The 22,790-nt window shown below is 43.7% G+C and overlaps 2 protein-coding genes across 3 annotated transcripts in view; both read left to right on the top strand.

Moving 5' to 3' along the window:
• The window catches only part of TTC39C (tetratricopeptide repeat domain 39C), a 93,965-nt gene extending 81,504 nt beyond the window's left edge, over positions 1-12,461 (top strand). Inside the window, exons 11-14 of the mRNA XM_004579600.2 lie at positions 8,024-8,121; positions 9,113-9,217; positions 11,072-11,110; positions 11,923-12,461. Of these exons, the coding sequence (XP_004579657.1) occupies positions 8,024-8,121; positions 9,113-9,217; positions 11,072-11,110; positions 11,923-12,012 (332 nt within the window). The 3' untranslated portion in view covers positions 12,013-12,461. The remainder of the gene's footprint in view (positions 1-8,023; positions 8,122-9,112; positions 9,218-11,071; positions 11,111-11,922) is intronic.
• A 3,274-nt stretch (positions 12,462-15,735) lies between these two features.
• CABYR (calcium binding tyrosine phosphorylation regulated) overlaps positions 15,736-22,790 on the top strand; it is a 29,830-nt gene continuing 22,775 nt past the window's right edge. The window contains exons 1-3 of one of the 2 annotated variants that reach the window (XM_058676972.1): positions 15,736-15,810; positions 18,628-18,802; positions 18,911-18,964. In XM_058676972.1, the coding sequence (XP_058532955.1) occupies positions 18,655-18,802; positions 18,911-18,964 (202 nt within the window). In that variant the 5' untranslated portion in view covers positions 15,736-15,810; positions 18,628-18,654. Of the gene's footprint in view, positions 15,811-18,621; positions 18,803-18,910; positions 18,965-22,790 lie in introns of those variants that run through there. The other variant, XM_004579598.3, reaches the window with a different exon arrangement.

The raw sequence follows: 22,790 nt of genomic DNA, 5'->3' as shown, positions 1-22,790 counted from the left end.
TCTCTTGGGCAAATGCCTGGGAGTGTACACACTTTTTCTTTATGGATTAAGAAAACTAACACCATAGACAACCCTGGTAAAGTTATTCTTGTTGTGGTTGCAAGAAATGTCCGCAGCAAGGATGAACTCATGCTTTTATTTATTTGAGAGACAGAGAATTCTTCACTGTTCTACTGCCTGAATGCCCACCACAGCAGGGAGTTGAGTCAGGCTCGAACTAGGAATTGGGAACACTGTCTGAGTTAGTCTCACAAGGGTGGTGGGAAACCCAGCTGCTTGGGCTGTCAGCCCCTCCTCTCTTGGTGCGCATCCACAGGATGCTGGAGTTGGGAACACAGCCAGAAATCAAACTCATTACGCTGATGGAAGTGTGTGTGGTCCTCCCAATGGATGGCTTAACTTCTGGGCCAAATGCCACTTCTGCAAATGACATATTCCAATGACCCAGAGCATTGTTAAGTATTAAAGAAATAACCTACCATTTCCTGCAGGGGTGGGGAATGTCTGACCAAAACCCCAAATGTCCATCACTAGGAGAATGTGTTAAGAAATTGGGGTGCAGGCATAGCCATTGTTGTGGAGAATTGCTTAGCAAGTAAAAACCACAAAATCATTGGATCTGGTCCTGCCAGTGCAACCCCAAGAGGTACTTGAAATTCATTAAATCTCTAACAGGCTAGGATTTTTTTTTTAAGATTTATTTATTTTTATTAGAAAGGCAGATTTATAAAGCAGAGATGGCAAGATCTTCCATCGGCTGGTTCACTCCCTTAATGGCCACAACCAATGGAACTGAGCCAATCTGCAGCCAGGAGCCTATTCCAGTCAGGGTCCCTAGGATTTGGGCTGTGTTCTACTGCTTTCCCAGGCCATAAGCAGTAAGTACAATTGTGACGTGGTGCAGCCAGGGCACGAACCGGCACCCATATGGGATACCAGGGCTAGGAGGCGGTGGATTAGCAGGCTAATTTTTTTTAACACATGTATTTTTATTGCATTTCCTTTTTTTAATTAATTACATTGCATTATGTGATACATTTTTTTATATGCACTGGGATTCCCCCCGCCCCTCCCCAAACCCTCCCCCCACAGTGGATTGCTCCACCCTGTTGCATTTCCATAGTTCAAATTCAGTTGACATTCTTTCATTGGAGGTATTTACCAAGCATAAAGTCCAGCATCTTATTGTCCTGGTAAGTTCAATGGTTTCTTGGTGAGACCATCTCTGGTCTGAAGGTAGAGCCGGCAGAGTATCATCCCAATCAATTAAAAGCCCCAACATAATATTTCCAACCATTTACAACATTATGGCATTAATTGACATGGTATTGATGAACCAGTATGTTAATAAGAAAATGCAGGTTCTCAACCACAACCTGTGACTTCTTCATAGACATGTCAATTTTGGTTTACATTCAACCGTGTTCAATACACCTTAAAATGGCTTAGATTGCTATTCAGCTGTCTCATGCCTATTTTAATTTTAGTCTTTAGCAGTTTATAGCATTGAAGCATGATTTCGCTGAACCTGGCTGATTTTCGGGTGGTCTAACTCTATAATTCTAACAGGATATATGTCAACAGTTTAGGTGAGCATGTTTAGGAGGGGTGTGCAGAGAAATCTTCCATACCCCAGTGAGGAGTAACTAATCTTTGTGTCCCACCCAGTGAGTTATAAGTGCATCCCCGCTGACCATTTCCTGTCTGTTTCTAAGCTTTCCTTGTTGTTCTCTGTCTATCTATTCTAGTTTTGTATGTTTGTTTGTTTGTTTGTTTTGAGGGGTTTCTGGAGCGCTCCTGATGGTTATTACGAGAGGGGGTGGGAACCCAAAGTTGGAAGCAGGCAAGGACCAGAGAAAGCTCCTCTCCCTATTCCCGAAGGAAGTTTACTGTTCTTCTGTTTCTGCGGACCGCTCAGGGATCCTGGTTGTTGTTCCGATGACCTTGGATCAGGATTTGGACTGCTTCCATCCCATGTGGTAGATCCAAATGGGGGTGGTTGATCTCAGAGTTTCTGGTCTCCAAAGGCACTCCATTTCCCCGTGGTCTTCTTGGCAGTAGGGATGTAGTCCTCAGTGCTCGTACTGATAGTCCTTGGTGAGGATCTGGGAGTCATCAGGGTTGGGATAAAAGCCTCCTCCTGTCCGAGCAGGCTAATTTTTAACTTGATCATTTTGTATAGCCCACAGATAATGTTACAAATATCCGAATGGCCTTTCCTAGAGAGCAGGGATTCCCAAGGGTAGGCATCGGAGTGGCATCTATAGTTTAGCAAGTCATTTGCTGCACACTGTGAGTGGTGGAAGAGGAGCTGCAGACAGTACGGTCTGACCTAGTTTGTTATTGGCACATGAGTTTATTTTTACTTGATTTGAAAAGCAGAGCTCAGGCTCGGAGCTGTGAGGGGGCTGGCTTAGTTCCCTGGAAGCCAGTGGTGGTGCTGCCATGGGAGGGCAGCAGGCTCAGGGGCAGAGCTTAAGTTCTCATTAGACGCAGTCTCTCTTTGTGGGAGGGTGAAGGTACGTAAACCATGTAGCTAGAAGTACAGGTGTGAGATTGAGGTGGGAAAATAAAAATTCATACGTCCCAAAGGATTCTGTCCTGAGAAGTAATACTGTCTCTTTTTGGATGAATTTAAAAGAATAACACATGTACGCATGCGTACTTGTATTTAATTTGAGCAACTTTGGGGCTAGTGATGTGGGGCAGTGAATTAAACTGCTGCTTACAGTGCTGGCTATCTTAGAGTACTGGTTCAAGCCCTGGCTACTCTGCTTCTGGTCCAGCTCCCTGCTAATGCACCTGGGGAGGTGGCAGATGGTGGCCCAAGTGCTTGGGCCTGTGTACCCAGAGGAGAGACCAGGATGGAGCTCCTGGCTCATGGCTTCAGCCTAGCCCAGACCTGCTGCTGCAGCCATTTGGGAAATGTACCCATAGTTGAAAGAATTCTCACTCGCTTGTTCCTCCTCTTCCTTCTACTCTTCCTCTCCCTTTATCTCTCCCTTCCCGTTTGCCTCTCCCTCTCCATCCTTCTCCCTCTCACCCCCCTCTTCTCTTTCTGTCTCCCCCCTCCCTTCTCTGTTCCCTCTTCCTCACTCTGAGGTACATTTGAGCAAGTGCAAGCAAGAAGAGCAAGACAGAGAGAGCTAACCCTTGCACCTACATTGCTCAAATGCCTTCATTGATCCCCAACAGAAGCTAAAGCCAGGAGCCGGGACTCGGCCCCAGCTTCCAATAGGGATGGCAGGGACGCATTCACGTGGGCCCTCATCAGCAACTCCTCCCAGGCTCTGGGTTGGCAAGAAGCTGAAGCCAAAAACTGATATCCCCAACTGATTTGGGATATGTACATACTAATTAGCGTCTTCATCATGTAAACAAACAGCTGCCCTCGAAGGCGATCACACAGTACAGTGTGCATTTGCTGTGGAAATATCTGAAGAAAACATGTTGACTCACACACGTCTTAGACTGAATGTGGTGTTACACATCGAGTCACAGACAACTTCGCCCATTTCTTACAAGAAAAGCAGTCTGTCCACAAAGCTTAAGTCTTTGCCAATGTTGACATTCCAGAAATCAAGAGAAGCTTTGGTGGTGTCCCTGTAACTGGGTTAGGGAGGCACTTTCCTCAGGGAGGGCATGACTTGAAACAAAATCTCCTTGGATGTGTTAAGCTCTGCTGTGTTCATTTTAAAAAAGGGCGGGAGATGGCTTGCATCATTTACAATGTGTCCCTTATTGTGGAAGCAGATATATTATACCTGCCGGTGACTCACTGAGAGGAACAGGGAAGATCTTAAGTGTCCTTTCATGTCCAAGTGTGGGCTCTTATATTTCAACATAATTAAAACCCAAATGCAAATGTAAGCTAGACATCATTGACAGGCCCAGGAATGATTATTCCTCGCATGCAACTGGGTTGAACAGCCTCCGAGGCCTCTTCCAGGTATGGAAATGAGCACACGGGTAAACAAGGAGAAGTCTGCAGAGGCAGTTGGCTTCTGGAGTGGACACGAGACCATGCTTTAGTATCTAGCCCAGTGCTGAGATCTGTTCATTCAGTTCTGTCCCTCCACAAGCCCGTCCAGCAGGTCATGGTGTGGTGGAGAGCTTTGCAGAGCAATTGTCCCGTTCCAGGAAGGTCTGATGGCAGCCGCGTGGGCCTCGGTTGCTTGAAAGGCTGTCCCACTGACCCTAAGAGGCTTGTGCGTTCATCTGCCCCTGGAGCTGCTACTGGCCAAGCTGGTTGTGTTACTCCATTCTTGTCTCACGGTTCCAATCACAGCCCTGCCGGGCTGCCCCGTCCTATTGTGAGTTTTGCCTGATTTTAAAAGTCAAGGCATATGGTGTCACTGCGCTTCTCAGAAGTCTCTTCCATCTTTTACCTCATTCACTGGTTAAAAAAAAAAAAAAAAAAAAAAAAAAGATCCGAGCCCTTTCAGTGGCTGGCAGTACCCAGTGCCAACCCCGTCCTGCTCCTGCCCGCTCCCACCCCAGCACTACGTCTAGAACTCTTTGCTCTCTGTCTGCAGCCATGCACTTCCTCTCGTTGTCAGACACCCCCAGCAGTGTGGCCCCCTGGTCTTTGCACTAGCTCTTCGCTCAGCAGCTAGTAGCACTCACATGGTTCCTTCCCCCGTTTCCTTCAGGCAGCAGCGGGACCTTTTCCATGAACTGTACATCCCCATCCGCTTTCCTTGTCTGGCTTTCCTTGTCTGGCTTGATTTTTCACTTTGGCGTTAACACTTGTGTAAGATCCTGTATCTGTTTATCTTTTGTTCTATTTGTTCTTTTGCCTCCCACCCACATATAGAAGCTTCTGAAAGGCAGGAATAGTTTTTCCTGGCATGCTTTTTTTTTGTTTTTAGGATCACAGTTTTTGTTTTTATTTTTTTTATTTTTTTTTTAATAAAGCAAACATTTATTAAACTATAATAAAAACATTCCATCAAATTACAAAACCTGAGCAAGAAAAACAAACAGCACATGCTTAACTGTAGTTGACATTCAAATAAAATTTGCATTCCCAAAATATTATACAGTAATTAGAAAATACCAGCCAAAGTAATATTAGGATACTTTTACGTGCGATCTCAACAAATTTGAACAGAAGCAAATTTTAACAAAGGTAAATTTTACAGTGAAACATAGCAGTAGATTAAGGATCTTAACATGTTTATTTTACTGCTATTTGACACTATGATACAAAAATAAAAGGATTTACTTGACATTTTTAATAAATATCTCATGGGCTGTTGAGTGCCTTACTGGTGAAAAGATTTAACTGGCTAATCTCATCAGTCCATTTTGTACATTTAGTAAGCATCATCTCTGCCCTACATAACTCTTAATGCAATTCACAGCACACAAATGGTTATCATATTAAATACATAATCAACTCGGACTTCTCAACAACAAGGAAATTAGTAAATCATCAAATGGACTGCTTACCATACACTTTCCTCATAACTAAATAACACACAAAAAAATCAAAATAATATTTGTCATCACTCTAAACTATTGCCAGCAACTGACGGAAACTGCCAATTTGCCATATTGTTCACAACATGCTAAATATACTCTGCTGTTACTTCATCCATGAAATGCCAACATGCCTAGAACAGAGAATTTTCACCATCTCTTGCCGTGGGACCTGACTTGCAGCAATCAATATTTAGATCAGAACTCCATGGGCACTTGATGAACTCTACCTTTCCATGTTGGCTTTCTTATATGAGAGAGAATATATGGTATTTATTCTTTTGTGATTGACTCATTTCGCTGAGCATAATAGTTTCTAGTTGGGACCACCTGGTTTTGAATAGAATAATATCGTTCTACTTGACAGCTGAATAATATTCCATTGAATAGATGTACCACAATTTTTTTAACCATTCTTCCTTAGACGCACATCTGGTTTGTTTCCATGACATTGCTATTGTGGATTGTGCTGCTGTGAATATAGGATTACAGATCCCCTTCTCGTATGCAGATTTCACTTCTGTTGGGTATATTCCTAAGAGCGGGATTGCTGGGTCATATGGCAGGTTTATTTGCAATTTTCCAAGGATCACAGTTTTTATTTTTAAGTCATTCACAGACACGTGAGGATATTCAGATGATTGAAAGGGATGGGGAAAGAGCAGGATGTATGCATCTCTCCCATCTCGCCCCGCGGTCTCCCGTCCGAGGGCTCTCACTGCTCCTGGCTTTGTGCGGTGACCCTCCGGCAACGATGCTGATGCGTACCTGGGGCAGGCTGTGGCTGCGCATGCGCACACGTGTCGACACACAGACACATGGAATTACCAAGATGGGAACGTTCGCCTGTATGATTTTTTTTATGTCATCTAACATCAACATGTATATTTTCCTCATTCTTTTGAATGTGTTGGTGGCATTCCAAAATAAGAGTGATAGCTTGTTTAGTCCCCTGCCTGTAACACATGGGCCATCTCCAGTATTTTCCACTGCAGTGGACTAGTCCTCTTTTTTCCACTTAATAGTTTAGTTTTTTTAAGATCACGTATTTTAAATTTGCGTTACATTCAAAAGCTAAATGGTTCTCCTAAATAAAGTATTCAACAAATAAAACATCAAACGCTAAGTCCAGCAGGAAAATAGGCAAGAGCTTCAAACAATAATTACATGAAAGTATTCCAGTTCTACTCGTGGATTTTAGGGGGCAGTGCTGTGGCATAGTGGGTAAAGCCTCTGCCTATAGCACCAGCATCCCTGGCTTTGGGAGGCATTGAAGGATGATCAACTTTTTGGAACCCTATTCCTATGTGTGGGAGCCAGAAGAAGCTCCTGGCTTCAGTGTGGCCCAAGTTGTAGCCATTGTAGCCACTTGAGGAGTGAACCAGCAGATAGAAGATCTGTGTGTGTGTGTGTGTGTGTGTGTGTGTGTGTATATATCGTTTTCTCTCTCTCTCCCTCTCTGTAATTCTGCCTTTCTTGAAATAGTCACTGATTCATTAATACTACAATCATATGTAATTTCTGTACCCTGTTGGATAAGATGATTCAGCGAGGGCCTAGCACGGTGGCCTAGCAGCTAAAGTAAACATGATCTAGCTGACTCTCAATATCTTACTGGTCCATAAAAGTGGTAATTGTATCACTTCCTTTGTTGGCTCTGATAGGTTTCCAATCTCTCCCCCCCCTTTCTCATTTCCTTAGGAAAGTTCCCTCATGCCCAGCCTGTGCACCTAGGTTCAAAAATCCCAGCTCCACTCTGGCAGTGATATCTCAAAGAGTTGAGTCCCTGTCACCCATGGGGGACACCTCCATTGAATTCATGGTTTCTGGCTTCCACGTGGCCCATCTCTGGTCATTGTGGACATTTGAAGAGTGAATAGCAGATGAAAGTTTACTGTTTCTCTGTATCTGTCTCTTCCTCGTGTATTAATAAAAAGTAGTGTAAGTTCTCTTTGAGAATAGTTTTCACTACATGCTTGTCTCCTTTTTCTACCCCTGTCCCCATTAGCATCCCCACCTCAGGGTGGAATTTTTGTTACATGTCATAATCACCCAGGGTTCATAGTTCACTCTGTGCTGCACTGGTGTGCATTCTGTGAGTTTAGGCACCTGTTTAATGGCAATGTATCCACCATTGTAGTGTCACACAGTGGGTTTTCATTGCCCTACGATCAGCCATGCTCCACCTGCTCATTCCTCTGTCTTCTGTGTTCTGGGAGTCTGACTGTCTCCACTTGGCCTTTTGCAGCGTTCTACTTACAGGGAACATAAAGAATGCAGCCACTGAAGACTATTTTTTCTCACTTAGTAAAAATAGGATACAATTTTGAGTTTTCTTGGCTGGCTGAAATTTGATGCTTTTGCCCCTCCTTCATGCAGGACACCACTCACTAACGGAGAAGGAGAAAGTGCCCTCTGAGTTTTAGAGACATGAATCAAAGTAAATAGCCAGACACTACACTATTCACTTGGCTTTTGATGACATGAAAGAAATTCAATAAGAGTGTTTCCTGCTGTTTTTGCTCTCTCTCTCTTGAAGCTTGCCATGAAGTGGATGATCCGTCTGTGGTTGGATTAAAGTATTTGCTTCTTGGTGCCATACATAAGTGTCTGGGAAACTCAGAAGATGCTCTGCAGGTACAGTGGGAACGCGGTCATGAATCATGCAAAGAGGTCAGGTGCCCCTGCATCTGTGCTCACGAACAGGGGAAATGGAAGTGTTCAGCCGGCCCTCCCACTGCACTCGGTTAATCTCATCTCAGTTGCTGGGAGGCGCTGAGGCTAGTGCAACTCCCGTGCGGAGGATGCTCCTTTTATAGGTGGCCTTCCTTTTGGTGATAGTTGTTGATCAGCGATGATAGTCTCAGCTGACGGAGGGGAGAATGAGGATGCTGACAAGCCTGAGGAGCAGAATGTAGCCTCTGAGTCCGACAAATCAGGAAGGAGCTGCTCCGTTTGGCCTGCTGACTTTTCCTCTCTTTTATCACTGCAGGTTCCTGGAGCATAGGGGGGATGAGGTCTAGAAGGCTGCTAAGTCTGTGTGTAGCATATGAGAAAGAACTATTTATTATTTTCAAATATAGTTGGAAGGATTTTTCCAGCTAAGCATTTTGTTTTTTGTGTTTGTAAACCAATAGCACACTGACTTGTCTTTGAAGGAGTCGATTTATATATAGGCGAGTCTGGGCCTTAGAAGCCCTAGAATGATAATACTCTTTTATTACAAGTTTAAATTAATCTTTCAGTGTAGCATTCCAGTTATTACACAGCTCATTTTAGGTCACATGCTGGCATACTAGCAAGAAAGAATCAAGAGAGTTCAGGGCTGTGTAGACTTTTAGATGCAGATAAATGTGTTCTCTGCAGTAGGCTCCGTAAAGATTGATGTGGCTGCTGGAAGAATAAGGAACAGATTGGACTGACTGATGAGTCAGTTGTTTTAGAAGGAGGTCATCAAGCAAGTGTATAAAGAACTTCTCCAATATGGATGGGGTGAATGGGGGAGGAATGAGATTGGAAAGAGAAAAATCCGGTCTGGAGAGAAGAAATGTTTGTCTGCTTTGATGCCTCCTGCTCTAGGCTAAGCAGGAGCATAAACTCCTTCCAGTAACATTTGTATTGCTTCCAGTTCTTTCACCGAGCTGTTAAAGATGAATTGTGTCGTCAGAATAACTTGTATGTTCAGCCATATGCGTGCTATGAACTTGGCTGTCTTCTGATAGACAGGCCAGAGGTAAGATTCTCTCTCCCTTTCTCTCTCTGTCTCACAAACACACACACAGTTTAAAATTTTATTTATTTGAAAGGCATCGTGACAGAGAGGGAGACACAGAGACAGAGCTTCCATGCTCCGGCTCGTTCCCGAGTGCTTACAATAGCTGGCCCTGGGCCAGGCTGAAGCCAGGAGCCTGAGCCTCCTGTGTGGGTGACACCTGCTGCCTGCTCAAGTGTATTACTGAGCAGCGGGATGGAGCAGAGCAGCAGGAATCGGACATAGGCAACAGAAATAGTGCCTGACTTGCTGTGTGACCGTGCTGGCCCACTTTATTCAAAATAATGTTTATGGGCAAAAGCATGCAAATGAGCAGTCCCTAAGTATTCCTTCCTTTAAAATCAATTGATTAAACATCGCATTCTTCATCCACCCACTTCTTGGATGAATGTAAAAACACATAATCCTAAGGAAGTAGTATCTTCTTCGGAATTTGAATTACCCATGTACCTTTCTGGGCCAAGATTCACTTGAGGGAAAATCATTGTCTTTTTCATATCGGTGTCCTAGGTTGCTGTGTGCTGTATTCAGAAAATACAGAGTAAGTCAACCCGCCAGTTATCTCAGTGTATGTCACTAAGCATGTAACTTCCCTACAGAACTTACTTGTCTGTAAAACAGGAGGCAAGCCTCCTGGCCCGGTGGTAAGACACCCATGTCCCCTACCAGAGTTCCTGACTCAGAGCCCCGGCTCTGTTCCTCATCGCAGCCTCCTGCTATGGCAAACCCTGGGATGTTCCAGCTGCTGGTTCAAATCTGTGCATTTCTGCCATTCACATGGGAAACCTAGACTCTGTTCAGGTCCCTGGCTTCAGCCTGGCCTGGTTCTGACTGTTGTAGGCATTCAGGGATTGAACCAAGGGTGGGAGAGCTTTCTCTTCCCTCTCTCTCTGCCTGTCTCTCTCTCATCCCCTGCCTCTCTGCCTTCAAATGAAAAAATAAAGCAAAAACAAACAAACAGGAAGCAGAAACTGCCTTGGCAATTAATTGTAGTACAAATAAATGAAGATGAGACATGTGATCACTTAAACATTTAGAATACTATGCAAATTTGACTTGATAACTAAGACATGTATGTAAATTGATACATATGTTTTTTGTTTGGTTTTAATAGAGTTTCAAGAGTGTTTGAATTTACTCGAAATTTTCTTTTAGAAGCTCAGTTCCATGAGCTTCATGTGTTAATTTTACAAAGTTGTATCTATTAGTAAATTCAGCTCATCTTCCAAATGTATTGATTTTTCTAAACATTGATCTAAATCAATAAAAATGTAGAAAGTTTTTTTTAATTGGAAAGTCTAATTTTACCTAAACAGAATGCAGGTTTTCCGAATTTGAATAGAAAATTCAATACCACATTCTTTATTTTAATGAAAACTTTGTTCTTCATACAATATTAATAATACATGCAGAAAATAACAAACAAGATTGGCTGACATTTTGTTTGAAAAAATTGAATTGAGATATCATTTAAAAGGATATCATGATAAAAGGAAATATCATTTAGCAATTTCCGGTGAAACCTTTGATAATCGCTAACATCAGGTTATATATCAAGCTTTTAACTTAAGATATTACACTGCAGTTATGTCTTTTATGGAATAATGTGACTACAAGAAATCATTTGCAAGTAATGCCTTGGCGTAAGTGAATAAATATATTAAAGAAAAATCAAATCATTCTTGAATGAGCAATTGACTTGTCTGTTTGTTTGCCGTGAATTATATTAACTACCATGACCTCCCAATCTAACGTTTTCTGTCTGTGCCTGTATAATTGTAGATACTAAAAGACATCCTTTTCTTTTATTCCTAGACTGTAGGAAGAGGCAGAACTCTTCTTCTTCAAGCAAAGGTAAGAATCTTGATGCTGCCTCTTTCCAAGACCCTTCCTGTCCTGGGCCGTGGACCCTCAAGTCTGACTTCTAGAAAGTTTGTGAGGTTCTCACTGAGAACCAGAGAAGTGTTACCCTATTGGACAGGCAAGCACCTGACTTTTAAATGAAGTTGCCAAGATCTTAAGAAGTTATGACATAGTTCATCCTGGTTTTAGAGTGGGGAAATAATTCTTGGTAATGTGACTGTGTCCTTGAACTGGGCACTTAGACCGAGTACAGCAGAAGACAGCCCTAAAGTGGCATGAAGACAGTTTTGTAAACAGAGCGTTACCGACACTCCTATGGCATTTTTTAAAAAGATTTATTTCCTATTGGAAAGACAAATCTACAGAGAGAAGGAGGGACAAAGACTTTCCATCTGCTGATACGCTGCCCAAGTGGCCACAGTGACCAGAACTGAGCCGATCCAAATCTAGGAGCCATGAGTTTTTTCTGGGTCTCCTGTGAGGATGCAGGGTCCCACTTTCCCACCGTTTTTCCAGGCCACAGTCAGGGAGCTGGAAGGGAAGTGGAACAGTCAGGACACAAACCAGTGCCCACAGGGGATCCCAGTGGTTTTAGCCACTAGGCTATAATGCCAGGCCCACCATGGCACTTTTTAAATGAATGCAGCAGGCTGGATTGTGAAAGCCCCAGTGGTCGTGCAGCCTTGCTGGCAGCATGAGTGGTTTGGCCTGGGGCCACCCCATTGCTGCTGCTGGGGTTTCCAGTGCAGCCCTGGCACTGGCCTCACTCACAGAGCCTGTCCCTGTCTTTGTCCCCCTTACAGGAGGATTTCTCTGGCTACGACTTTGAGAACAGACTCCACGTCCGCATCCATGCTGCTCTGGCCTCCCTGAGGGAACTGGTTCCTCAGTGATGGGCCTTGAGGAAGCCTGCCCTGTCCCTCTCCTTCCGGGGACCCCCACCTTATAATAAAAGCAGAGGACAAAGCTCACATGAAGATCGGCTTTTCTTCCGAAAACCACGTGTGCCAGGGACATATTTTCCCAGTTAAGCTGACCCATTAAACATGTCCTCTTTCAAACAGTTTGCCGAAGGGTGGCCATGGTAATAATGATGGTGATGCTGAGAAAGTGACCACCTCGGGAGAAGGTTAAGTGACCTTGTTTAAGCATTTTAGGTTTTTTGACTCTTATTTTTAACATAAAATTCAACTAAGCATTCCGGCTGTGATCTTGCAGGGGCGCCTGGCTGAAGCACACCTGGGGAGGGTGACGTTGAGAGGCACCTGTGAGATGTGCAGGATCATGGCATTGCATTTATATTGTGTTTTGAAAAATAATAAAAGCACTTGCTAGTGTTTTACTTTATTCCCAGAACATTCCTATAAACAGTGCAGCACAGACAGTCCTAGCCCCACCGCACAGACAACAAAACTCAGGCGCAAAAGGTGAATGGACTGAATGAATTGTTTCTCTATTCCAAAGAGCGACAAATAGGTAACCGATCTCCTGACCGCCAATGGAATATTCTTTAGCTATTAAAGAGAACCATGTTAATAACCCAGAATTTCATGTTTCCCTTATTAAAAGAATGAACACTCTAAGTGGACATGTCATCAAAAATACTTATCTGTAGATTGTCTGCAAAAGGTTTCCCAGTGATAAACACTTTTTCTCTTGGAAGCAAATCAAGCAGGTAGTAATAGAAGAAAATGTTCCAACTGGAAGTCTGCTTTGCTGGTCATGAGAGAGCCTCAATTATAAATAAATATTACCTATGTTTTAGAAAATTGTCTAATGACTAACTTTTGGAAATGTTTGAACAGATTACTTGGGAAGTTCATTCTCAAATGAACGATGGTGAAATATTTGCAAGATTGTATATATCAAGATACCATTTTCCCCTTGGCTCAGGTTTTCAGATATTATAAAAGGAGTTTAGAGTTATTTTTAAAAATTCATTGCTGATTTTTGCATTCCTTTAGCTGATCTCCAAGCCCAGTTCTGCACATATATAGTTTTAAAGAATCTAAATACCTCAGTCAGAAACTTTGTTAAGAAACTTTGCCATAATTTGGCTGAATTTTGAGGTTGCATTTTTTTTTAAATTTCTGTTGAGCTAAATGATGTTGTTTTAGAGCATCGTTTCCATGCTTCTGGATCTCATGTGATGTTGATATTTTCGTATTTCTTTTCAAAATAAAACATGAGAAAAACAGCTAGAGTGTTGGCAATTTAATCTTGCTTTGAAAGACAAATTTTCTGTAAGATGTGTTTTATTTATTTATTTATTTATTGAAAGGCAGAGTAACAGAGAAGGGAGAAGACAGGCAGCTTCCATTCTAGTGGTTTGCTGCCCACATGGCTGTAACAGATACCGGGGCCAAGCTCTTGTTTTGGAGGTTCTCAGATGAATCTGCTGATTTCTAAGTGTCAGCTCTATTTTTGTATTATACTGTACCTATACAGAGAGAATTGGCTAAGGTATATTTGATGTACACCGAATGCATTTTTATAATTGAACATAGGCAGAAGTATGATCTAGTAATAATAATGTCAATATGTACTTTGCTGGTTAATATATTTAAGATTTTACCTTGATTGGATTAGATGTGTTTTTGTTTTAGTCCATAATAAGTAAGTCTACTAAGGGAAAAGAAGTATAACTTCTAGTTGTCAGAAAGAATTAGAATCACAATAATTGACACTATGTCACTTGTTGTATTTGCACTTTATATTTCTGTCTACTAAAATGACAGTGTGTATCTGATTTTTAACACACACACGGAAACACACACACACACACACACAATCCCCTTTGCTGTATAAACCTTTCTGTTTCTTCCTTAAGTGGATTGTAATGACAGGAATCAAATATAGTGTTATACCCATGAAGACAGACATTTACAGAGTCATGATGCAATATTTGGTTTTTCGGGGCATTATGTTTTTTAAAAATAAAATTGTCAAACCTGTATCATCCCACAAAGAATTATAATAGAGGTGAACAATCTGGTAGGTGGGAAGAGAGAAATGCTGGAAATGGAAAGAGGGAGAGACACAGAAAGAAAAAGAGAGACTGGGAGGTTGGGTCCTAACAGGTGGTGGTCCTCTTCAGTAGAGTGGCACAGGCCTGGAGTCTGCAGCGTAGCTGGCTTTCTCCTGAAACCCAGCAAGGGTGCATTTCAGAGTGATTCAAACCATCATTGACAACATCGGGGAAAAGTAAAGGCTTGTCTTCTGAGTTACAAGTCTTTCTACACAGGACCTGACATTTAATACTTGTTAAAGATCACCCAGTGGGGCTGACTAATCCTCCACCTGCAGCACCTGCTTCCCATAGGCGTTCCCAATCCTGTCCCAGCTGCTCCATTTCTGATCCAGCTCTCTATGGCTTGGGAATGCAGTGGACAATGGCTCAAGTCCTTGGGACCCTGCACCCATGTGGGAGACCCAGAAAAGGCTTCTGACTCCTGGGTTTGTATTGGATCAGTTCCAGCTGTTGGCAGCCATTTGGGGAGTGAACCAGCAGATGCAAGATCTCTCTGTGCGTCTCCTCTCTGTAGATCTGCCCTTCTAATACAAATAAATAAATCTTTATATATATATAAAGATGACCCAACAAGATTAGACTATTAAACCGTGCCTCCAGTTCCAAAGATAGCATAAATGATTCTAAATGTTTATACTTGGGATTGTAGCCACACAATTCACTATACTTTTGACAGTTGGTGAAGACAATGTATCTCATTTTTATTTAACCACTAAAGGGGCTGGAGGCAGATGAGGAAAATGGGAAGTGTACCAAAGGCAGACCTAGCGGGGAGCATTTCTTTATTTCCAACGTGCAGTCTTTGGAGAAGAGGGAGCATATTGGCGTGCAGTTGTCCTCAGAAATAATTATTAAAGTAAATGCAATTATCTCCAGAACATACTGTGTGCACAGAATGATGTGCAGGGAAGCCTTAAAATGACCCTTTAAAAAATGTTTATCTACTGGAAGAAGTATACTTCCATCTGCTGAATCACTGTCCAAATGCCTAAAACAGGGCTGGGCTAGGCTGAAGACGGGAGCTTGGGATAGCATCCCCGGCCCCTGGGAGGGTACCTGAGGCTGAGTGCTGGAGCCATCAGCTGCTGCCTCCTAGGCACCGAAGTTAGGACGGTTCCAGGACCCTCCACCAGGGTTGAGGGTGTCCCAAGCTCAGCTTAACCCCTTCACCCCGACCCTGGCATGCAGTCATGAGTTGGGTCAAATTACTCCTTTCTTTAATAATGATTTGTTTGTTGTGTAACTGCAGCAGAGGTGACAGAGGATTTTAAGAAGTCGTGTGTGGAAAGAAAACACGGCAAGACGGAAAGTGCCATGCTCGATCTCTTGTTTACCAAATCAGTTCTCTGAATTGAGCGAGCCAAGCCGCCGAGGCTAACGCCGCGGCCTCCCGCCGGCCGTTTGGAAACGCCAGTTTACCGCCCGCCCCGGTCCAACAGCAAGACTCAGGGCTCCGCCCTCCGCGCCGGGTTCCGTCCTCTCCGGCTCCCCATTGGCTGGAGTGACCATGGCCCCGCCTTCTCCCGAGGGGGCGGGGATTTGTGACGCACACTCTGACGTCTCCGAAGCTATAAAAGGCACTGCCCGCGACGGCGGTTTCACAGGAGCCGCCGGCAAGGGGGCAACGAGGAAGCTCGTTATTGCATAGCCGGAAAGAAAAGGTGGGGGAGGGTCCCGGGCGGAGGCGTCCCGGAGGCAGTAGGGCCCTTGGAGTGTCTCTGGAGTTGGGAGAGCAGACCAGGGCTTCCTTGTCGCGGAATTCGGGGTGGTCCCTGGAATGAGGGGTCTGTGGGTGGCTGGGCTGGCTAGTTCGGCCACCGCTGGTCCAGCGCGAGTGGCGGTGCCTGGCGTCCCTTTTGTCGAGCAGACTCGCCGGTCTCCTGCGTTTCCCTGTGGTCTGCCCCTGAGGAGCCACAGCCCCAGCTGCGGTCCTGAAGAGGCATTGGGCGCCGCTTCCTTTTCGTGTGCCCCCGCGGTCTCCACGCGTATCCTCGGCTCGGGCTCAAAGTGTCGCACCTGTGGCCGGCTAGGGGCAGGCTTTGGGGGTGGAGGGAGCTTGCCCAAGGGGGCGGGGCACGATGATCAGCCTCCGCAGTTTCTTCCGAGCGAGTACTCCAGAAAGAGATTGGAGAAGAATTGTGAAGCTGGTGCTTTTTTGAAATTTTTTGTTTTAATTTTAAATTTCTTTGCGAGGCAAATGTTCCTTCTGCTGGTTCACTCCCCACGTGTCCGCCAGGCCCCAGGCACTCCATGGGGATCAATCCCGTTGGGGGGGGGGGGTGTGGGGACCCAAACACTTGAGCCACCCATCACCTGCCTCGTAGGGTGAGGGTTAGCAGGCAGCTGGAAGCTGAGCAGAGTTGGCACGGAAGCACACCGGGCACCTTGATAGGAGATACAGCCAGTGTTCGAAACGCAGGCCCCAAGCTAGGGCTTCGAAATCATATGCTGTCCTTGTGTTTGTGACTGTACTTGACCCATTTGTGTTAGTCTTTATGTACTTTTCAAACCACGCCATTTCGGGGTGGTTTAGCATTTCTGGATTGCCTATCAGGGTCTCACATACTTAGGTGTGGTTCGTCCTGCCTCAGGTGGGAATGAGGAGTGCCTTGGGCTCAGGGAGCTCCTCCCCACCCACCTTCTGAGTTGGGAGCACAGCTGTCTACAAAAAGGCGGCTTTGGGAGTTGCGTCTGATTATTGGTGTCTGCTTTGAAAACACCTTTTCACCCCGGGGCATCTTAACAATTGAGTACAGGTGAAAGTGTACGTCTGTGTGTGTGTCGCGTGTGCTGATTGCTGCCGATGCCTTTAGCGTCTGGGCCAGAGCTGCACTACTGGTTCTCTTCAGTTAAACCATCTTAAAAAAAATTACTGTTACATGAAAGGATTTCATAAACTTCTTTGTAATCCAAAGGGTTTGCTTTGATGGACATTTTGTCATGGCCTTTGGGCAGATGCAGTGCGTGTACAAGTACTCAGCATTTTGCTGTGACCTGTTAAATGATTTTTAGTGGCAGTTGGCTTTGGATAGAATTTGCTCTAAGTGAAAGGTGCCTTCTCAGGCGGTGCTGTGGGAGTGCTGCTGGGGTGTTTCCCTATTCTCGGTATACGGACCAGAGCGGCTGTGTGCTATTCAGCCACTAATGAAAATAAAGTCAACCTGAACCATCGAAACACCGGTTTCCTGTTTCGTGTTAGCCGCTTGCTAGCTTGGGGCTTCAGTTATCCCATCTGTCAAGGAACTGTGGCTTGCATTGGGCAGCTGACCTCACTCACCCTCCTGGGATTTCACCCTGCTTTTCCTGCCATAACCTGCCACTCACCACTGAATTGATGCCCTTGTTTAAGCTTGTTATTTTAGGTTTTTAAGATTTATTAATTTTTATTGCAAAGTCAGATATACAGGGAGGAAGAGAGACAGGAAGATCTTCCATCTGATGATTCACTCCCCAAGTGGCTGCAATGGCTGGTGCTGCACTGATCCAAAGCCAGGAGCCTGGAACCTCCAGGTCTCCTGTGCGGGTGCAGTGTCCCAAGGCCTTGGGCCATTTTTGACTGCTTTCCCAGGCCACAGGCAGTGAGCTGGATGGGAAGCAGGACTGCCAGGATTAGAACCATCACCCATATGGGATCCCGGTGCGTTCAAGGTGAGGACCTCAGCCACTAGGCCACCATGCCGAGCCCATTATTTTGTATATTTACCAGCCTTCACTGAATTTTTTTAAGTGTACACACTATTCAGTGACAACACAATTTAGAGCAGCAACCTCTGCAGTTCTGAGGTTTCTAGTTGTACTGTGTGATTGATACCTTTGGTACCACTTCAAAGTCAGAACGCTGGAAGAAAGGAAGCCGAGGGAGAAGTAGAACCAAGAGGAGAGACGTGCTGCTGAGGGTAAGGGGACGTAGTATGAAAGGTAATTTATACCTATTGATTAATGCTGAAAATTAGGTGTAAAGCCAAAAATGTGTTCTTAAGGATAAGTAGCATGAGATGTCTGTGGAAGAGCGAGGAGACATTGTCTTCTTACACAGAATTACTGTGGTGCGACTGAGAAGTCAGGAGCGCGGTGTTTGGAAATAGACACACGAGGGGAATGGATCTTATTCAAAATGCTGCTGCCCAGCTGGTTTACTGAATTTTAGGGGAACAGTTGTGTTTTTTTTTTTTTTTTTTTTGGTTGGATTTTTTCGTTGCTTGCTTGGGTTTAACCAGTGTAGGGGTCCTTCAAAGCCTCGTCTAGGCATGGTGTTAGCTGCTAGCTCGCTCAGCTGCATGTCATAAGTAGTTTACAGTGGAACTTTTAAACTACCATCAGGAATTAGCCCATTTACTAGAATAAATCCGTGGAGATTTAGAACCAGAACTAGTTATGATAATGTAAGATAGACTTGTTATAGAAGCTGTAGTTGACTCGTGAAAAAGTTAAAAATCTGATACACTGTGTATAAGACCTTGTTTTCTTTCTTCATTATAGTTGAGATTACAGACATCCTGCCAGAATGATTTCTTCAAAGCCCAGACTTGTGGTGCCCTATGGCCTCAAGACTTTGCTCGAGGGAGTTAGCAGAGCCATTCTTAGAACCAACCCACCAAACATCACCCAGTTCGCAGCAGTTTATTTTAAAGAACTCATTGTATTTAGAGAAGGTTGGTTATTGCTTATTTACAACTATTTAGTCATCAAGTTGTGGCATATTTGTTGCTTTGAAAAGTGAAACCATTTTAAATTGTATTTGATTTCCTGTATTTCTGCAGGGAATACATCTCTGGATATAAAAGATCTGGTTAAAAGATTTCATCAGATTAGAGGTAAGTTCCATAAAGAATGGTCTTTAATAGCACTTGTTATAAATTATTACATCATTGCTACATACAAACTTAAGAATGACTCATATAAACTTTTGTTTTAAAACTTTAAAACTTTAAAAAAATTTATTTGATCCTAATCAACTAAGTAAGATAATTAAAAATAAATAAATAAAAAGGCAGAGTAGAAGGTCACAGGGGGAGTGAGCGAGCTAATATCTGCAGGTTCACTCCCCAAGTGGCCTCAGTGGCTGGGCTGCTGCAGGCCAGAGTTGGAAGCCCAAGTCTTTGGACCATTATCTGCTTCTCAGGTGCATCAGCAGGGAGCTGAAACAGAAATGGAGCAGACAAGGACTTGACCCAGCCCTCTGGTGTGGGATGCTGGATGGTTTAACCTGCTGTATTTCAAATGCCAATCGCCACATTTTCTGTTTAGTCACAGTGACGCTTTTATTTTTATTTTTAGACCTAAGGACTAAAAAATTGAGATTCTAAATCTCAAATGGGACAAGCATCTGTTGCTAACAATTTGATGCGATAAATATACCTGAATACTTGGTATGTGTGAATTTTGACTCAAACTTTCCCCAGAGTGCCTGTCTTTAGAGACATGTAATGAAATTTAAGGATTTGGGCACGGCACGATGGCCTAGTGGTTAAAGTCCCCGCTTTGAACACACCATGTGGTTGCTGGGATCCCATATGGGCACCGGTTCTAATCCCAGCAGCTCCACTTCCCATCCAGCTGCCTGCTTGTGGCCTGTGAAAGCAGTTGAAGACGGCCCAAAGCATTGGGGCCCTGCACCTGCATAGGATACCTGGAGAAAGTTCCAGGCTCCTGGCTTTGGATCGGCCCAGCAGTCACTTGGGGAGTGAATTGTTTGACAGAAGTTCTTCCTCTTTCTCTCCTCTCTGTGTATCTGACTTTGCAAAAAAAAAAAAAAAAAAAAAAAAAAAAAAAAATCTTAAAAAAAAAAATCGAAGAATTTTATTTCATTAAAGACTTAGAGTGAGATATATTGCTTCAGAAAGCTGTGCAAGTTGAGCATCAATAGTGTGAAATCCCTAGTCCATGATGAGCTGTGCAATGATGCTCAAATAGTTTGATTTTGGAGCAGTTTGGATTTCACATTAGCATACTTAGCTAGTAGAGTCTGCAGATATTTCAAAATCCAAACACTCCAAATCTGAAACACCGCTGGCCCCAGTGATTTCAAGGAAGGGATGCTCAGCCTATGTAAGCGCTTTTCTTGCTTGGAAGTTTTTGTTTTTTAAGAAAATGCTAGTCACTCAGTGTTGATCTCATGATGATTTTACCGCAGTTCAGGCTGGAGAATGAGATAAATTCGATTGCTTTGATCATGTTTTCTGTCCATTTTTCTCTGGAGAGACATTTTTTCCTGAGCCAGTGGTCTCTAGCATGATCTCAGATTTCAGGTTCTAGTCTTCTTTGTCGGCTCGGAAGAAACTTGTCTGTATTTGTAATAAATATATGAACATGACAGCATGGAACAGTTGATAGGAGTAGTTAAAAATGTTTGAAGAGAATAAAGTAGAATTTACATCACAAAATTTTGTAAAGATCACTATAAGTAAAAGATAAGATCAAGGACAGGCGTACATGCCTAAAAGAGTGGCAAGAACTAGCTTTTCGCACATTGTGGAGAGGTAAAATGGCATCCAGTGTGGGAATTAACTAGTTCTTACTGCATTGACTTGATTAGCACAATTCAGTGAGTTGTCAGGCACTTCTATGCTGTATCAGTTTGGTGATACTAGTAGACATTTGGCAGGGAAAGGAGGAGTAAGACCTAGGAAAATATAAAGATCATGAGGGTTTGAATCTGCAGGAACAGGGACATCACAAACAGAAAGCCAGATTAAGAACAGCAAGGGTGAGTATTTGAAGAGTTGAACAATGAGGTGGAATACTTCGGCTGCTTCCCTAGAGGACCCAAGGGCATTCTCACCGCAGGGACCAAACCTGGTGCTTGTTACTGCCAGCAGTGTATACACACAATGTGAGAACATGAACTTTCCTCCCCTTTCGCACGAGCAGTTGTGACAGTATTGTCTTTGCACTTGTCTCGTCTGTATTGGTTGCAGTTTGAAAGTTTTGAGAATGTGCAGATTTTCTCTGTTTGGGAGTGGTTGTCTTGGTCCATTTTCTGGGTAAGATACAAGAGGCTTATTTGGGACTTGTATCCCCCAAACACACACACACACACACACACACACACAGTATTACATATGGTGAAACAGCCCTGGGCAGAAGGGGCCAGGCAGGTGGGGTGGCTTCATTTAACTCACTCTCATGAAAACTAGCCTACTTCCACAAGAACTATACTAATCCTTTCAGAGGTGATCACCTCCATAACCTAATCACTTTCTACCAGGCCCTGCTGTTAAGGATCCACCTGCTGTTCAACCTTCTACCACATGAACTTTTGGAGGGCAAACCATGTTCAGACCCCAGCAAGAGTGATAAAGCTCCTGATGGTAACTAACTAGTAGTTTTAAGTTTAATTTTTCTTTTTAAATCAGATTTTACTTATTTGAAAGAGAGAAGGACAGAGATCTTTCATCACTGGTTTGCTCTCCAAATGCATAATTGCTTGGGCTGGGCCATGTAGAAGCCAAGAACCAGGGGCTTCCTCCAGGTCCCCTACATAGGTACCAGGGCCCAAGGTTGTGGACCATCCTCCCCTGCTTTCCCAGGTACACTAGCAGGAAGCTGGACCAGGAGTGTAGAAGCTGGGACTCAAACCAACACCCACATCTAGCATTGCAGTGCTGGCTCAACTTTCTGTACCACAGTTCCAACCCCAAGTTTAATTTGTTTACACCCTTCAACCTGTCATGTGGAGTAAATGTAGATTTTGGTCTCAGTCAACATTTTTTAGTTTCAGTGTTCAAAATTAATAGACTTAGCACAGTAAGTGGAGCAGTCACACTTTTGATGGAAGTAAAGAGTAAGAGATACTGCTACCTTAAGGAGATTGACGTAGAACAGATAATCCTGAACGCAAGCTCACAGTATTATCCCAAGACTGCTGTTGAGGCTTGTTCTACCGTATTGGTAAGACGAGGGTCTTATGAAGTTAGCCAAGAAATACAATGACAGAGCTCAGTGTTGGTGTCTGTTATCAGTTTGGTTTATTTTCCTGTCTGCTTTTTATTGTCCTGAATGGCTTCTTGCTGGACAGATGGTATCCGTTCTGTTGTAAGGCTCTATGAGTCTGTCTGCATCCAGGACTGCATTACTGAGGGCTAAGGAGGGATGGACTGATGGGGGAGAAGGGGCAGTGTTATGTTGCCACTTGGCAGGGCCTTTTCTCCCTAACTTACACCCTCCTACCCTCTAACTGGTTTAATTTACCAACGACTGTTCCAGGGGAAGTTCTGGAGTGATTTGCCTGTATGGTAATTGAATTGTCTACAATAAAATGTAAATGTAACAGGCATCCTTTCATCCAAATCTTCCCTTATGTTAAACTCAGTTTTAAATATGGATAGTGTGAGATACAATACCCTGAATGTTTCTTGGTCCCAAGGATCAAAGTCTTCCCAGGATTTCAGTGACTTGCAAAATGGGTAAATGAACTGTTCTTTGGAAACCAAGTTAACTGGCCCTTATTGTAATTTTTGAGTCTCAGGCATGAAGCAAGATCAACCTAAAGATAGCACCAGGTGTTAGACTTAGTGTTACAGAATGTATCTAATTGCTATCCAAGTATCTGATATGAGAAAGACATGATTCCTAAGAAAGCTAGTAGGGATGTTGTATTTTCCAAAGTTACTCCCAAACTTGATGCTTTGCTGCTCAATA

The sequence above is a fragment of the Ochotona princeps genome, chromosome 18, assembly GCF_030435755.1.
Source record: "Ochotona princeps isolate mOchPri1 chromosome 18, mOchPri1.hap1, whole genome shotgun sequence".
Taxonomy (NCBI): domain Eukaryota; kingdom Metazoa; phylum Chordata; class Mammalia; order Lagomorpha; family Ochotonidae; genus Ochotona; species Ochotona princeps.
Note: the sequence above shows the minus strand (reverse complement) of the source record. Positions and strands in the feature narration are given on the sequence as shown.